At 35.9% G+C, this 18,175-nt stretch overlaps 1 protein-coding gene across 3 annotated transcripts in view; it reads right to left on the reverse strand.

Annotated features, from left to right (window-relative positions):
* The window catches only part of TBC1D15 (TBC1 domain family member 15), an 81,440-nt gene that overhangs the window by 26,865 nt on the left and 36,400 nt on the right, over positions 1 to 18,175 (reverse strand). For 2 of the 3 annotated variants that reach the window (XM_003927808.4, XM_074402550.1), the window contains exons 4-8: positions 15,845 to 15,983; positions 10,901 to 11,111; positions 2,246 to 2,348; positions 861 to 911; positions 361 to 558 (exon numbers count right to left, since the gene is read on the reverse strand). In XM_003927808.4, the coding sequence (XP_003927857.3) occupies positions 361 to 558; positions 861 to 911; positions 2,246 to 2,348; positions 10,901 to 11,111; positions 15,845 to 15,983 (702 nt within the window). The remainder of the gene's footprint in view (positions 1 to 360; positions 559 to 860; positions 912 to 2,245; positions 2,349 to 10,900; positions 11,112 to 15,844; positions 15,984 to 18,175) is intronic. The other variant, XM_003927807.4, reaches the window with a different exon arrangement.

The raw sequence follows: 18,175 nt of genomic DNA on the forward strand, positions 1-18,175 counted from the left end.
TAAAAGTAATGCCCTGACTGGCTGTCTCTGATGCCTACTGAGAAAACATGCAAGTGAGGAACAGGAGGCAATAGGAAAGGTTTGCTCTTCACTCACTGCTATGCACTCAATGAAACAAACTTCATTATTATCAAAAGATAATCAAAGAAAGATTCAACATTGAGGAAGGAAAGACTATAAGAGAGAACAAATGAAGAATTTGGTGGTAAGACAAGCATTATTCGTTGTCAGATATATTAGCAAAAAGTTGTAAGAATAGATTATGGAAAGAGGCAGATACACTAAAATTAAGTTTCTATTTCTATAGTACACATTCTCGTATTAAATATAAGAGGTATATTAACATAAATCTTTACTCACTCTTGTGATGACTTCAAATCCTGGTTCTTCTTGTTGATTTATCTTCAGACCTGGAATAGCATCACTAAGAAAATCTGCCATTTCTGAAGGTGGTCGATGATGTGTTGAGGGATCGCTGCCTCTCAAACTATCAAAAATGTAGTTTGTGACTTTGGAAAATCCTATCATAGTTGCTGTATAAGGGTCCTTTTTAATTTTCTATGCAGTAGGGAGAAAAATATGAGCATTATTAATTCAAATAAAGAAAAATGAATACTCTGTGATGGGCAAAAAAGCAAAGCTTTTAAAAACAAATCAGGACTAAAACAGTGTTCTAAGATTATCTTAAATTTTTATTTTCTTTCTTGGAAGAAAAATTTAAAATTTCTAAGCCAATCATTTCATTTAGTTAAAATAGCATAACAAATGACAAGTTAATGTTACTGATTGAATTGCAGATAAACAAATGATTCGCAGGCTTCACTAAATCTGCATACATCAGAAACACACACAGTGCTTACTTTCCAGTGGTGAATGGCCCACAACAGCTTTCTTCTGTCTAGCAGTCCTGCCTTCACACAAAAAAAAATATTTCTTGAAGTGTGTACTACCATGCTATTCTGACACAAAATATTTGATGGCTAAATTTAAAAGCTCATGATATTTAAATATTAGCTGACATTTTAATCTAAGTATATGAATAGTAAATCATGACAACAAGAATAGTTTATTCTGGCACAGTGCCACCCAGGAAAAGAGCAAAAGGTTTTTCTAATGTTAAATGCTAGGGTAACTTCTGAAGCCCAAACTACTTGTTCACTCACATTTAGCAAAAATAGTTATTCATTAAATAACTTTTCACAATAAGAAAAATTATCCTCTTATTTTCTATTTTAAACACTGTTTAGTTCTCTCTCTCATCCATCTTCCTAAAAAGTTACCTCTATATCTTATTAACCTCTATGTCTTAAAACCAAGTAAAGAAAATTAAAAAAAAGCCAGGTGCAGTGGCACGTGCCTGTAGTCCCAGCTACTCAGGATGCTGAGGCGGGAGGATCACTTGAGTCCAGGGGTTCTGGGCTGTAGTGCACTATGCTGATCAGGTGTCCGCACTAAGTCTGGCATCAATATGGTGACCTCCTGGGAGTAGGGGACCACCAGGTTGCCTAAGGAGGAGTGAACCTGCCCAGGTCAGAAACGGAGCAGGTCAAAACTCCCGTGCTGATCAGTAGTGGGATCGCGCCTGTGAATAGCCACTGCACTCCTACCTGGGCAACAGAGTGAGACCCCATCTCTTGAAAAAACAAAAACAAAAAAACAGGAAAAGAGTAGCTGGGACACAGCAAGCACTCACATATTCTTAAAGGACTAAGTGAATAAATAAATGAATAAACAATCTCATTACATAGTAATCTGGGTGAAAATTAACTTTATTTCTGCCTATTATTAAGTGTACATTTTTAGCCAAATGCCAAGAACAATACTCAAATATTCTTAGGGGAATTAGATTTTCATGACGTCAAAACAACTTACTTAATTTCAAACCAGATTTTGGCCTAAACTGACCATTAATGAATTCAAACTGACTTACTCTGTGACCCCTGACCTAATCAACAAAAATGATGATATAAATCTACTGATGTCTAACTGTAGTATTATAATAAACAGAGAAATTGCTTTATGAGTAAGAAAGAAGGAAGCTTCTGAGTCTTGCAGATAACATGGATTTACTGTTTCTGTAATATTACAGAGACTAGTTCCACAAAGATCTCTCTCTCTCTTTCACACACACACACATACACACACACACACAGCCTCATTCTGCATACTCTGAGATGAGAAGGAGTTATATAAAATAATGCAGTCAGATTAATAGATTAATACAGGATAGATTTTAAAAACATACTTGTATTAAACCATATGCTGGCTCATCAAGAAGATTTTCAAAAGACTGTGAAAGACTCTTATTCTGACAATTCACAAGAAATGTTCTTTTATCCTGTGGAGATCTATAATAAAAAAGAGGATTTGTAGAAAATACTAATACATTGCATCAATTACTACATGAACAATTACTAATACAAATGTTTCTTACCAGAAAAAAAAAAAAACCCCAAACATTTTAATGTTCCATTCTAGAACACTCTTCCATTAATACATTAGCAAATATTTAGTAACTGTTTTAAATGAGCTTCAATACTACATGAAACATAAAATACAAAATTAACAAACACTAAATATACTGTATATAACATAAATAAAACAAATATAAAGTGTATTTGTATTCCCGATAAAGCCAAAAGGACTAAATTGTAAAGAACCCAAATTCTTCTCCAGAATTACAGTAGAAAAGCATTACAATATATCTAGTTTTATTATCATAAAAATTAAAGAAAGCCAAAACAGACATTAGGAGTCATCAGTATGTAATATTTACAGTACAGAAAATATGTCTTATTTTGAAATGGTTTCCACATTCATTCATAGCTTAGTAATACTGCAATGTAAGATGTTAAAAATATAAAATACATTAGTTATTTGATAAAGATCATTAATCATGTTAACCATAATTACAAACATACACATATGAACATATTTTAACAACATTATTACATATCATTTGGGTAATACTATGTTTTTAGTTCTTGCTTATTAAGCTCTAGAAGCAAGTCTCTTCACATTTCTCAGTAACTACAGAATAAACAAAACGTTTTCAAAACAGACATCCAATTTCTAGTCACATGACAAATTATCCAGTCTTTTTTCTATTTAGTGAGTTTTATGACTTAGTCAGTTCTAATAAATCTACAACTTTTCTATGTTTAAAAGAAAAATTAAATGGTTATTTTGCTGCTATACACTTCCAGTTTATTATAAATGTTTGAGATAAGATCTTTAATAACAGTTATCTCTTCTCAATTCCAGCATAACAGGATGCAACAGTAATGCTAGAGGGGATATGAAATCCAAAACAGGATCTTATATTCTTACATAGTCAGACACTGTACTCCATCTGCATATACAATAGTAGCTAATAAGACCCTTGGCTTTTTAAAAGGAGCTGAGGTTGAGTCATTTGATGTAGGTGGGAAAAAAAAAACATATATTTTAAAACATTCACTTTTCTGAACATTCTGAGGGGTTATAATTAATAGGCAGACTTACAAATTCTCTCACAGGGCATTTTTTAAATGATGAACTTTTAAATGTAGCATCAGAAAAGAAAAATAGCTAATAAAGGAACAAAGTTTTATTCCTAGCACAGTGCTGCTGGCACTGTCATCATTTTGTTTGTAACAATAAATTAAATCAAATTATTTCTTTAAAACCCAAATAAAAAATGATCATGAAAGTCAAACCACTGCCTATACATATAGAAGAGGAACCAATAGGCAACTCTCAGCTCTCTGGGCTCAGATGATTCTGTGGCTCTATATCTTAAACAGTGGCCAGTAAACTGGAGATCAAAAGATGAAATGACTGCCTTACCAACAAACAACCACAAATATTTTTTAAAAAGAAATTACTTCTTTTCTTTTCTTTTTTTTTTTTTTTAAGACGGAGTTTCACTCTTGTTGCCCAGGCTGGAGTGCAATGGCGCGATCTCGGCTCACCGCAACCTCCGCCTCCTGGGTTCAGGCAATTCTCCTGCCTCAGCCTCCTGAGTAGCTGGGATTACAGGCACGCATCACCATGCCCAGCTAATTTTTTGTATTTTTAGTAGAGACGGGGTTTCACCATGTTGACCAGGATGGTCTCGATCTCTTGACCTCGTGATCCACCCGCCTCGGCCTCCCAAAGTGCTGGGATTACAGGCTTGAGCCACCACGCCCGGCCTCTTTTCTTTTTTTTATAATTAATACTTTATGATGGGGGATGGACGAAGCTCTAAGAAAGAAGAAAGATAAGAAGAAATTTAAAACCTGATTGACCAAAAGGAAATCAACAAAACATTTAAAAAGTTTATCAGTCAAAGGACAAGTAGTATACTGCTATACTGCTAGGCAATTGCAGAGCTTACCATAAGGAAGATTGGTATTCCAAAATATTACCAGAATATTCTACCTGCCAGGTCACCAAACTGATTTAATCTAAAATATATATTCTGGGAAGCTGATCTCTCATGTTAACATTATTCAAGACTTTCAAACTCATTGCAAAAGTAAGATGAAACTTTAATGATGCTAACCCAGCAATTCTATTACAGCCTGCTAAACAATCTGAAGAAAACTGTAGTCTAATATCACAACTACAGAAGCATATCTCCAGAAAATTCTGTAGTATATTCCAGGCTTTGGAGTGAGCCTCTCCCAAAGACCTCATAATAAACTCATAAACTGAACAATGTTTGTATACTCAAATGTAGCAGGAACTGTTTTATATTTCCATTGAAAATGACCAATATTTAAGGCTAAAGAAAAAAACAGCATTGCAGAGATTAATCAAAATTGGGAATAAAAACTAGAAAGGTACGGTAACAAACTTTTACATCTAGAAACTAATCTTTTAAATGGCTGGGGCTGTTTGATGATACAACCAATTTGGCTTTTTAAGGGAATATTTTACTGCTTGGATACTTGCATATCAATGTAAAAATGGCCCAATATACAAAATAATTTAATAAAATCAATAGGTCTCATTCATATCCTAGCAACAAACTTGGTTCCAGAAAGGTAAGAAAAATATATTTGTAGCTCATTCTTTTATCCAAGTAAATACCACATTTTAAATGATAATACATCAAAGAACACTTACAAACATCAACAAATAACGACAATTTGTTTTCCTGGTAAATAAGTAAACCATCTAAAAAATACTAAGCCTCAAGAAGACGGCCTATTTTGTACTGACTAGATCATGCTGCTGACACTGAAAGAAGGAACTACAGGTGACTAGCCTAGCAGAGCCTCTTCCTGGCTCTTGTGAGCCATCTAGGTTGCCCATTCCTAGATTACTGGCAATCTCTGCTCATTCATATAGTAAGGCCCTGCTCCTGTAAGAGGAAGGCCTGCTCTTTAGGGAGATAAATATAATTCACTAGGGAGTAGACTGGGAAGCCAACATGGCCACAAATGCAAGCCACATTCCTCAATTTAGCTAAATCAAAAATAAAAAAGGTATCTGGTCTAATCTCTTTGTTTTGAACTCCAAAGAAGACAAGAAGGGTCACCACTGGCACAGACTAGCTAGCATCCCAATGAGGCTGAAACCAAGATTTCCTTGACTACTCTTCTTTGTGGTCTCTAAAACAATCTTTGACCATAGAAATAAGACTCCAGAAACACCGTTTTGCTTAGGGTAACTGCTCCAAAGACAGGAAATGAGACTCCCCTGGCTGACACCCAGTAGAATAAAAATTGGGTATACTATTTAAAAATTCTCATTTCTTTGAACTTAAAAATTTGAGAATTGCACTAACGTGTATCATAACAAGAACAAGTGCCTTTACATTTCTCCTTAAGAATTTCACAATTCACAATAGCAAAGATGTGAAATAAACCTAAATGCCCACGAATGTTAGGCTGGATAAAGAACATGTGGTACATATACACCATGGCATACTATGCAGCCATAAAAAGAATGAGATCATGTCCTTGACAGCAACATGGATGGAGCTAGAGGCTATTGTCCTAAGCAAAGTAATGAAGAAACAAAGTCAAATACGACATGTTCTCACTTATAAGCTGGAGCTAAAAAACAACAATACATGGACACAAAGAGAGGAACAGACACCAGAGCCTACTTGAGGGTGGAGAGTGGAAGGAGGGAGAGGATCAGAAAAACCTCCTATCAGATACTATGCTTATTACCTAAGTGACAAAATTATCTGTAAACCAAAGCCCCATGACCTGCAGTTTACCTACTTAACAAACCTGCACATATACCCCTGAACCTAAAATAATGTTAAAACAAAAAATAATCTGATAGTGGGAGATGGCTTATACAAATTTGTGACTTTTTAAATACTGGTGAAGATTTACTTGGAATAGCTTTATTCTACTACTTAAACTCTATAAAATCTATGGTGAACTACATGGCATAATTGGGGATAATTTGTAACAGGAAGGAGAATAGGGAGCACTTATTTTTCAGCCTAGAATATGGAGCAGCCTTGGAGATAAAATATTTGATGCACTGTTTTTACACATTTCCAACCATTTGTGGGTCAAAAAGTAAACAGCCCTCCCAGTGTCACAGGAGAATACCCAAAGCAGTGACTATTAGGAGAGTAGCTTTTGAGGTAGACACTTTAGACACTATCTCCTTCCCCAAGAAGAGAAACCACCTCCTGGGGTTCACTAAAAACTTAATGATTAAGCCTAATGAGAACAGAACAAAGTATGCAAAGCTTTTTCTCTTATCAAATCGTTAAAGGGTGGAATTACTTTTAGCTTTTTCTCTTTTACCAAATCATTAAAGGGTGCAATTAATCACTTACACTCATATCTCCTCCAACTTTATCCTCCCCTTCATTGATTTCATTCTCTCTCAGAGTTTGAATCACTCCTGCACAAGGAAAACTTATATATTATCCTAATGTGCTGTTATAGTACCATATGCCTTATTCACAGCACTTTTTATAGCTGAAATTTGGGGCAGGAGCCATGCCTTTTGATTACTGCTTTCTTTCCAGCAAACAGCACTGCTGCATCTAAGATACAGTAGGCATTCAAAAAAACACTTCAATGAAACGGAAAAAAAACAAACAAACATGTAGAAGGAACACCACCATTCCGTGGCTTCACATTTCCAAATGGAAAAAGCACTTCTCCTAAAGAAACTCCTTCCCAGGGACTTAAGTGCTGGGATTGAGAAAAGGTAGCGTTTAAGTGTTTGGCATAATTTCTTCTAGGCTCTCTCTCCCTCTCTCTCTTAGATCTGCCTATCAACAGAGAAGATGCTTTTACTCTGCTCTCATTCACATCCTGAGTGGTCTGTCCTCATTAGGAAAGCCTGTGAGTGTCAAGAAACAACGACAACAACTGGTAAGTTCAAAACTAATCTGGGGTGAATTATTATAATACTATATGTATAAACCCCTCTAATAACAGTATTTTCATTACCATCTCTGATTTTTTTTTTTTCACGGAGTCTTGCTTTGTTGCCCAGGCTAGAGCGCAGTGGCACAATCTCGGCTGACTGCAACCTCTGCCTTTCAGTTTCAAGCAATTCTCCTGCCTCATCCTACAAAGTAGCTGGGATTACGGGTGCCTGCCACCATGCTTCGTTAATTTTTGTATTTTTAGTAGAAATAGAATTTCACCATGTTGACCAGGCTTGTCTCGAAACTCCTAACCTCAAGTGATCGGCTCACCATGGCCTCCCAAAGTGCAGAGATTACCATCTCTGATTCTCATACTTCTCATTTATTTACAAATTTAGAAAAGGAAAACAAGCTTTCACTTGCTACTCTCATGAAAACAAGAACAACACACATTCAAGGTACATATTCCCCTGTAACTGCTTAAGTGGTTATCAAGACTATCCTTGAACCCATCCAGGATAGAAAACTCTACCTCCTGGGCTAAAACCTGTCTCCTAATTTCTTTTTGGAGTCATATAAAGCAAATCTACAACTTGTTTCTCACAATAACCTTTCAAAAATTATTTGTCAAATTGATAATTATTATGCCATTTAGTTTATTCAACTAATATTTAATGCAGATTTATTCTGTACCACTGTAGCTAGCAACCATGAAGAATATGGAAACAAGATAGATACAATCCCTATTCCCAAGAAGTTAATATTCTAGAGTAAAACACAAAACTAAATAGACAAAATTATTGTATGCTGTTAGGTGCTATGAAGGAAGCAAACAAGAAAATTAGATAGCAAGGAGCAGAGATAGGAAAAGTAGATTAGATGGCAAAAGAGGGTATCGTGGAAAACCCTTCTGAGGAAGTGACATTAAATGGAGACCTCAGGGATCATAAAGAGGAAAATATTCCAAGTAAAAAAAAACAGTATGCATAAAGGACCTTAAGACAAGGCCAGGCACAGTGGCTCATGCCTGTAATCCCAGTACTTTGGGAGGGTGAGGTAGGAGGATCACCTGAGGTCGGGAGTTTGAGACCAGCCTGACAAATATGGAGAAACCCCGTTTCTACTAAAAATCTAAAATTAGCCAGGTAATCCCAGCTACCTGGGGGGCTGAAGCAGGAGAACTGCTTGAACCCAGGAGGCAGAGGTTGCGGTGAGTCAAGATCGTGCCATTGTTCTCCAGCCTGGACAATAAGAGCAAAACTGCGTCTCACAAAAAAAAGGACCTTAAGACAAGAAAGAGTTTGGGGGTTTTTAGGATCTGAAAGAAATCTATCTGCATGACTAGAATGTAAAAGATAATGGCATGAGATGAGTTTTAAGAGATAAGCAGAGCTAACAACAAGGGCAGGCCCTTGATGACAGTAAAAGTCTGGATTTTATTTAATGCTGCATTGAAACTTCTTCAAGATAAACTCCTACGTCCTTCAAATATTTTTCATGGAATAACTTTGATCTCCTTTCTCCCACTGGTTATCTCTTTAATACAGTATAGGTAGTCTAGAACATTTAAAATGCAGTGTCTACTATTTGCAGTTCAAGCCTACTTCTCCAAAATATAATCAGTAAAAAGTAGTCAGGGGCTACCACCTCCTTCATCCTAGATACTATGCTTTAATCAACAGTCTCAGACCAAATGATCTCATTTGTGAATTACTTCACAACACTGATACTGAGCTTACTATGGTGCTAAAATTCCCAAGTCTTTAATGCCTGCTACTCAATAACCAAAACTTTCTATTCCAATCATGACACTGCCTCTCCTGAAATCTACTCACCCTCTCTATTATAGCCTATTCACAGGTTCTCACTATGAGATCCAAGATCCACATACCACCACCCAGGTCTGACTTTCTTACACTTACTGGCACTGAATAGCTTGCCTATTGCCAGTCAGAGGTGATTAATATAGTCGGGGAGAATCTCTTGCCAGAAAACACAGAGTCAGAAACCTTCCAATTTTTGTATCACTTCTAACCTTGCGTAATCTAAATTTAGGCAACATGTTAAATTCTTCTATAAAGTGAGGACATTATAAATGAAGTGGCTCACACCTGTAATCCTAACACTTTGGGAGGCCAAGGCAGGCAGATCACCTGAGGTCAGGGGTTGAAGACCAGCATGGCCAACATGGTGAAACCCTGTCTCTACTAAAAGATACAAAAATTAGTCGAGCATGGTGGCACATGCCTGTAATCCCAGCTACTTGGGAGGCTGAGGTGGGAGAATTATCTGAACCCAGGAGGTGGAGGCTGCAGTGAGCCAAGACTGCACTGCACTCCAGCCTGCGTAACAGAGTGAGACTCTGTCTGAAAAAATAAAAACAAAAATAAAAAATAAATAAATGAGGTTAGCAATCATATCCTGTGATTTCCCCAAGCCCAAACCCTTAACTTCTCCCTTCTCACTGCCATATATCCAATCCATCACAAAATCGAATCCTAAGTACTCCAATACTTCCATCTTTCCTGTCACTATCCCAGTTCAGGCCACTTTAATCTCATCTGGATAACTGGAAGAACCTGCTAATATGACTTAAAAGATGTTTCAGGCTTTGTACTTTACTCAACATTTTGGCCTCGTCTTTAACTGTATTACCCTAACCTCCCCATACTTTGCAGATCTGTAATACTGAACTATACTTTGATCTGTGATTACATCATGTTTGTACTCTTCCCTTCATCTAAAACAACCTTCCCTCTAAATATCCCCTATCCTTTCCTAATAATGGTCACTCATTTTTCAGGTCTCTACTTATGCTTCTTCCTCCAGGAAGTCTTCTTTGATCCCCACTCCCAGTCTGAATTAAGTGTTTCTCCTTCCTTTCCAGGAGCTCCCAAAGCAGCTTTTACTTCTTCCATCTTAGTTCTTGAGTTTTAATTGCAATTTTACTTGATGACATCCTTCATAAGACTATAAATTATCAGAGATCCAGGAACATCCCCATTTTATTCATTACTAAATATCAAGCAACTAGCATACTGTTGGGATGTAACAGATAACCAAAAAATATTTGCTGAGAGTAAGAGCGAGGAAGCATGTGTGTGTACAGATGCATACAAGTAACTAAACGAGAAAAAAGATTTTGGAAAGTGGTAAGACCCTGTCTTCCAACTGAGAAATAATTTTATAAAGGACTTAGGACGTGTGTGACTTAAAGTTGCAACATTACAAGCAAAATTGTATATCCAATAAAAAATACATAATAAAGGGTAAATTAGGTAAATATATAGTCCATAAATTACGAATGCATCATCATCCTTTAAATGTATAAAAAATATTAAACTACTCTTTTCTTTGTAACAGTAATTAGGTGGTAAGTCTCAGACTCAAATTACTAAAATAACACAACATTATTCAGTCATTGTTCCAAAGAAATCAATATCCCAGAAAAAACAAAGCTGTTCAAGTAATCATATGCACATAGGTCCCTGATGCCCAAGGTCAAGTAAAAATAGTTTGCTTCAGGATTAATGCAATGATCCAGTTTCAAAAAACAGAAAATAATATGATACTTACTCACACAATACCACATATTTTTCAAGAGATTCAATCAGTAGTTTGCTATCTCCTTGATGAAAGTGTAGAGCAGGGAGAACAACGTCATCCTTTAGACAGAATACCAAATACGACCAGCCCATACCCTCTTTGTTTTGCTTGATTGATTTCAGGTCTGTCAAACTGAACAGGAATGACCATTTGCTTTTCTCATTTCTATGACTTGGAGCATCTTAAAAATAAGAAAAGTGGGGCAAAAAATATTTTTGTTCACCTTTTTAAAAGATACTGACAGTACTCTTCATGGCTGCCTAACATAAATTAGTTGAACCCAGAGAATCACTATAGCACTCATATAATGGCTTCTACTTGTATTAGATATGGCAACTTACATATTCTTTTAAAAATGATTTTTAAAATAACTATCCTACCACATATAAATTTTTAAAATATTTTTCCTATGTAAAATATAAGCTTTGCCCCCAAAAATGATCATGGTTTTACAAGCAGGCAGGCTGGATAAACATTGAAGCACTACCATCTTACTAACTGAATGATCTGGGGCAAATAATTGAATTTCTCTGTGCCTCAATTACTTCATTTTAAAATGGAGATAATTGTACTTACCACCCAATGTAATTATATTAATAAGAATTAGGAGATAATACTTTTCAACCACCTAGTATAAGCCAAATATATAGAAAATTCTCAGTAAACGTTCATCTTTCCCACTCCCTCCCGCCATAAGAATAGCATAATTCTCTAAAGTGAGGACATTATAGCATAATTCTATAAATGAAGTTTATATAGTTATTTAAAAAAAAAACACCAACTTTATTCCTTCATTTCCTTTTCTAATTATTTTTAGGACACTACACTAGTAGTGAAGTAAGCATTCTGATATAAAAAATAACACTGGAGTGAATATACAGACATTTTATTTGTAGAAAAACAAAGTAAAGCAGGGAATCGAGGAGGAAAGATAACTAAGTTGCAAATGCTTCAAAAATAACGAATACATTCAATCTTCTTGCTAAATTAACTTTCTACTAAATTAAGACCTCAGTTCAAACCAAATTATAGTTACATAAAATAGAGCATGTTCTGAGGTTGTAGCCTATTTATAGAAACTAAAATTCTGGCTGGGCATCGTGGCTCACGCCTGTAATCCTAGCACTTTGGGAGGCCGAGGCGGGTGGATCACGAGGTCAGGAGTTTGAGACCAGCCTGGACAATATGTTGAAACCCTGTCTCTACTAAAAATACAAAAATTAGCTGGGCACGGTAGCATGCGCCTGTAATCCCAGCTACTCAGGAGGCTGAAGCAAGAGAATCGCTTGAACCTCGGAGGTGGAGGTTGCAGTGAGCTGAGATCGTGCCATTGCACTCCAGCCTGGGTGACAGAGTGAGGCTCTGTCTCAAAAAAAAAGAAACTAAAATTCCAGGTTTGTGAACATTATTGTAATTGATAACAAACAACTTAAACAACATAATAAATTCACGTCTCTGAAACTTTGAAAAACCTTTCCTAAAATGCATTTCTTAGTAGTGTCATACTACCCCGCTGCTCAAGATCTTTATTAATTCTGTCCCATACTATGAATCCCACAAATATAAACTACTTGTAAGACAGCTGCTTATAAGGCTTGATCAGAAGACAGATTAATCAGTGTTGACCTTCATGTATGTATCACCTCCCTATCTCCAGTCATTGCCAATAAGATCCCCTGAACTCACAAAAAGAAATCTACAGCTTACAGAAACCTCTAACTGTAAGGAAAGCATGTGCCATCATAATTTCATGGACACTTAAGTATCATTTGAAGGAAGCAAAAGTAACTTATCTATATATAATTACCAGCAGCTTTCACACCAGTCTGGATAGTAATCTCATATGTAAGATATAGTAGATTAAATGCCATGTGGCCACTTGACTGCATCACATAATGTTTCACTGTTATTTATATTATAGAGCTCATTAACATCACTTCAAGCAAGTGAGAATGGTTCTAGAATTTCAACTTATTCATGAATCATTTAAGTGTAAATGTATTTAGACTACCTATAACAGATATATTCTGCTGGCTTATCTGCAAATACCGAAAATATATCACAGAAAAATAGCAATGAAAAACTACATGTTAAGAAAAGAAACAAAATAACTGCATATAGATAATTTTTAAATTCAGTTCTTCAATTGCACAGTGTATTTTATCTAAATTAATGCAAGAAAATCACATGAAGAATATTAACTACATGTATTCTATATGAATTATCTGGAGTTTGTGCATATTCAAGAGTAAAGGTTTTATATAATTTTTCCCTCAATAACAGAAGAGTCATATATTACATACAAAAATAAAATGCCTCACACATTTCCATATTTAAAGATCTGACAAAGAAATATTTAAATTTAAAGCCCTGACAAAGAAATATTCTAGTCCCTCCACTAGAATAAAAGCTTCATGAGAACAGGACTTTTATCGTGTTCACAGCTATATCCTCAGTGCTAGAAGAGTGGCTAGCATACAGTAGGTACTCAAAGATGAAAGATCTGTTGAATAAGTGAATTAACAACCTAGTACTACGTCAACATAAAAGTAATGTGCAAATTGGTCTGCTGCAATAGCTAGCAATAAATAGAAATGGTTACAAAGGAAAACAGAAATCAAGAGTTAACTCAAAATATCTTTCTACTCAAAGCAAAGGTAAAAAAAATTAATTAGTTCTAATGAATTTACTATGTTACCAAAAACATGTAAAAAGTTATCTCCAACACACTGACATGTGAATACTAAATACAACAGCAGAACAGAACAAGCAGCTTTAGTCTTCTTGTAAGAGTAGAACAGTTCAGTAAGTAGCTATATGTCTTGAATTAACATCAAGGACACATTTTATTTGGATAGATCTCTAGAACATAAGCCAGACTGATGTTCTTGGAAGAAATATTTCCAAAACATTTACTCTGTCTGGCATATAACAACAAAGGATTTAGCAGTAGAAGCACTTATGAAATATAAAGCTAAATGCTCTTAAGAAATACAAATTTGGCCGGGCACGGTGGCTCAAGTCTGTAATCCCAGCACTTTGGGAGGCCGAGGCGGGTGGATCACGAGGTCAAGAGATCGAGACCATCCTGGTCAATATGGTGAAACCCCGTCTCTACTAAAAATACAAAAAAGTAGCTGGGCGTGGTGGCACATGCCTGTAATCCGAGCTACTCAGGAGGCTGAGGCAGGAGAATAGCCTGAACCCAGGAGGCGGAGGTTGCGGTGAGCCGAGATCGTGCCATTGCACTCCAGCCTGGGGAACAAGAGCGAAACTCCGTCTCAAAAAAAAAAAAAAAAAAAAAAAGAAATACAAATTTAAGGCTGGGCACGGTGGCTCAAGCCTGTAATCCCAGCACTTTGGGAGGTCGAGGCGGGTGGATCACGAGGTCAAGAGATCAAGACCATCCTGGTCAACATGGTGAAACCCCGCCTCTACTAATACCAAAAATTAGCTGGGCATGGTGGCGCATGCCTGTAATCCCAGCTACTCAGGAGGCTGAGGCAGGAGAATTGCCTGAACCCAGGAGGCGGAGGTTGTGGTGAGCCGAGATCGTGCCATTGCGCTCCAACCTGGGTAACAAGAGCGAAACTCTGCCTCAAAAAAAAAAAAAAGAAATACAAATTTAAATAAGTCTGATAGTCAATTTTTTAAAGGTCTGTGCCCAATTTCCTCTGTGCTTCACATTAAAAAAAAAAAAAAAAAAAATACAACGTTAAAAATGAGAAGGGTAAAAGATAAGTACAAAGTCGTCTTCTTTGGGGGTTAAAAAAAAAAACCTTTTAGAAAATAAAAAAAGTTGCGTAATGACATACATTTAAAACCTCTGGAATATCTAATAAACCCTCAAGCTTAGAAATGAATCCCTGAGCTTAGAAAATGCCTCCTTAACTTTTAATAACTACAAAATAAAGTATATTCACTTTGTAAGTCCACTCTGTGGTCAAGCCATAAGCAGGATTTACATCTGTCATTTTTTGCTAAGCTGCACAGCTATAGAGAAGTTCTCAACTCTGACCCCACATTAAAGTCATCTGAAGACCTTTTAAAAAGGACAGATGCCCAAGCTCTAGCTCCAGATTCTGATTTTTGGTATATATTTTTTTTAATCTAACCTACCCAGGTGATTTCAATGTGCAACCAAGGCTGAGAACCACTAATATAAAGTGATCTTCACTGTGAGATTATGTTTTTCTCATCTATAGTAACCTTTCTTTCATGAAATTCGGGGCTACAAACATGTATAGCAATATTACTATACTGAATACCATAGGCAACACAATGCTAAATATTTGTGTATCTGAACATATCTAAACATAGAAAAGGTGATACACTGCGCTTTGATCATACAAAGGCTATGATGTCATTAAGTGCCACGGAATTTTCAGCTTCATTATAATCTTATGGGACCATTGACATATATGCGATCAGTCAGTGAAACGTTGTTCTGTGGCACATGACTATATATGTAGAAAGGAAAACAGTCACTGAACCCATATTAAGGGAAAACTGCAATGAACCATGAAGAGTGCAACAAAATGCTGAAATTGGAATAGTATGGTTTAGTAGTATGCTCCATCTCCCCCTGTTATTTTAGGACAAAATAACATGATTATTAAAATTCTACTAGATTAAGAAAAATGTGCATAAAGAAGAGCTAAAGGAATTTTTTAAGTGGTTCTATTTTCTGCCATTAATAACTATAAAATAGAGCAAGTATTTTTAAAATCCTTTTTGAAGCTACAACCAATAAAAGATAAAAAATAACTAAAATATGAGATTTATACAAATTAAGCAAAGAAATTAATCATCCTTCTGACTGTGGAGCATTCAAGAATCTTCTTTGCACTTTTGTTTATTAGTCTATTATGTTGTAGCAAATCAGTTTAAGATTTCAAAAGATTTAATTCATACCTCCATTGGTATGTGGTTTCCTTTTAAATGAAACTGTGTTAACCATGTCCCATTCTGCTTCATAACTGTTCAGATGTTCTGATCCTCGATGACCTCTTTCTTTTGGGGCCTGAGTCCATTCTACAACTGAACTGGAGTCCTAAAATAATTATAACATATAAAATATTTAAAGTCTAAAACAAATTTAATTTCAATCCATAACATCATCTCAGCTTCAATGTTTGTACGCTGCAGACGACATCACTCATGGGAAAATTGAACACTCTTCCTGTCCTTTTCTCTCTTTGATCATATGTATAAAAAAACAAAATAAAAAGCAAGAGAAGCTTGACTAGACTTCCCTGCAGTCAGAGTTGCCAATGAAATATATGCAGAAGTCAACTCTGAAAATATGTTTGCTTTCTTACTTTTTCCTGCTTTGAATGTAACCATGCTGCCTAAAAATAGTCATCTTCAGACTATAGGGAAAAAGAATGAGAACCACTGCCAAAAGCTCCCAACCTCCAGACTTTAGTTATTTAAGTAAAAGAGCCCAATGGTGGCTATTTAAGCCACTACTGGTTGTATATTTTCTTACAGGCAATAAAAATTAGCTCAAAGCAACATATCTATCTGTATAGTTCTATAGAACTTCCCATTTTTAAAGAGAAAAAAACCAAAAGTCTAAAATGCAACATAGTTTGAGTAAATCAAAAATTGAACTTTTGTACAACAAAAGATACCATATACAAGCTAAAGACAGCCAACTAAAAGAACATTTTTCTAAAATATATGACAAAAGAAAAACATCCAAATTACAAAACAACTCCTATCAATTTATGTAGAAATAGACAAATATCAAAACAGAAAAACACGCGAATAGTATGAATAGGCAAGTCAAACAAGAAATATAAAGTAACAAACACAGAAAGATGTCCAACTCCACTAACCATAAAAAGCAAGTTGGCATACAATTTCTATTTTTTTCCCCAATTAAAAAAGATAATACTGAATATGGAAGACAACATGAGGAAATGGACTATCTCACACTGCTGATGACAGTGCTCATTACTACCGACCCCAGGAGGACAATTTAAAATATTTATTAAAATTCAAAACATGTATGTATTTAACCACCACAACTGCGTTTTTATCATCTACCCTATGGAAACACTTACACATGTACACAAAGAAGTATATACAAAGATTTTCACAGCAGCACTGTCTATAATAGAAACTGGAAATAACCTAATATCTAGCAATGAGAGAATAAGTAAAAAAAAGAAGTAGCTAATGAAATACTAGGCAGCAGTTTAAACACTGATATATGCTAAACTTTATATATATTCAATAAACAAATACAACAAAAAAGTCGCAAAACAATGTGTGTAGTACAACAATTAAATGCATCATACACAACTAGAAACACAGAAGAAAACTAGGTCTCTCTACACATACACAAAAATAAAATACGTACAGGTAAAAGTCTGGAAAAATATACACTAAACAGAGACAGGTAAGGGAGGCTGACTGCAGTGGCTCACACCTGTAATCTCAAAACTTTGGGAGGCCAAAGCAGGCGGACCACCTGAGGTCAGGAGTTTGAGACCAGCCTGGCCAACATGGTAAAACTCCATCTCTACAAAAAATACAAAAAAATTAGCCAGGCGTGGTGCTACACACCTGTAATCCCAGCTACTTGAGAGGCTGAGGCAGGAGAATTGCTTGAACCCAGGAGGCAGAGGTTGCAATGAGCCAAGATTGTGCCATTGCATTCCAGCCCGCTGACAAAAGGGAAACTCCATCTCAAAAAAAAAAAAAAAAAAAAAAGGAGGGAAGGAGAGAGAGAGAGAGAGAGAGACAGATAAGGGAAAAGGCTCTAGTCAAACAGGACTTCAACTTTCTATTATTTGAATATTCGCAACAGGGCTGTATTCATGTGTCTCTAGTATAATTCTTTTTTAAAAGGGAAAAAAGAAAATTAGTAAGAATGAAAAGAAATTATAAAGGCACAAGAAAAATATATAAGAAATGGAAACACACTAAAAAACAGTAGGGAAACTGAACAAATGAAATTATAAAATAGATTGGTTTTCTTCCAGTTCCTTCCTCAAATGTCGTTTCTCAGGGAGCCCTCCTTGTTTGATCAGTTTTTTAAAAAGTCAACCCTCAGGCCAGGCACAGTGGCTCATGCTATATTATAGGCACTTTGGGAGGCCAAGACAGGTAGATCACATGAGGTCAGAAGTTCGAGACAAGCCTGGACAACATGGCAAAACCCCATCTCTACTAAAAATACAAAAATTAGCCAGGAGTGGTGGTGGGTGCCTATAATCCCAGCTACTCAGGAGG

This window comes from Saimiri boliviensis, chromosome 7 (genome assembly GCF_048565385.1).
Source record: "Saimiri boliviensis isolate mSaiBol1 chromosome 7, mSaiBol1.pri, whole genome shotgun sequence".
Classification (NCBI taxonomy): Eukaryota; Metazoa; Chordata; class Mammalia; order Primates; family Cebidae; genus Saimiri; species Saimiri boliviensis.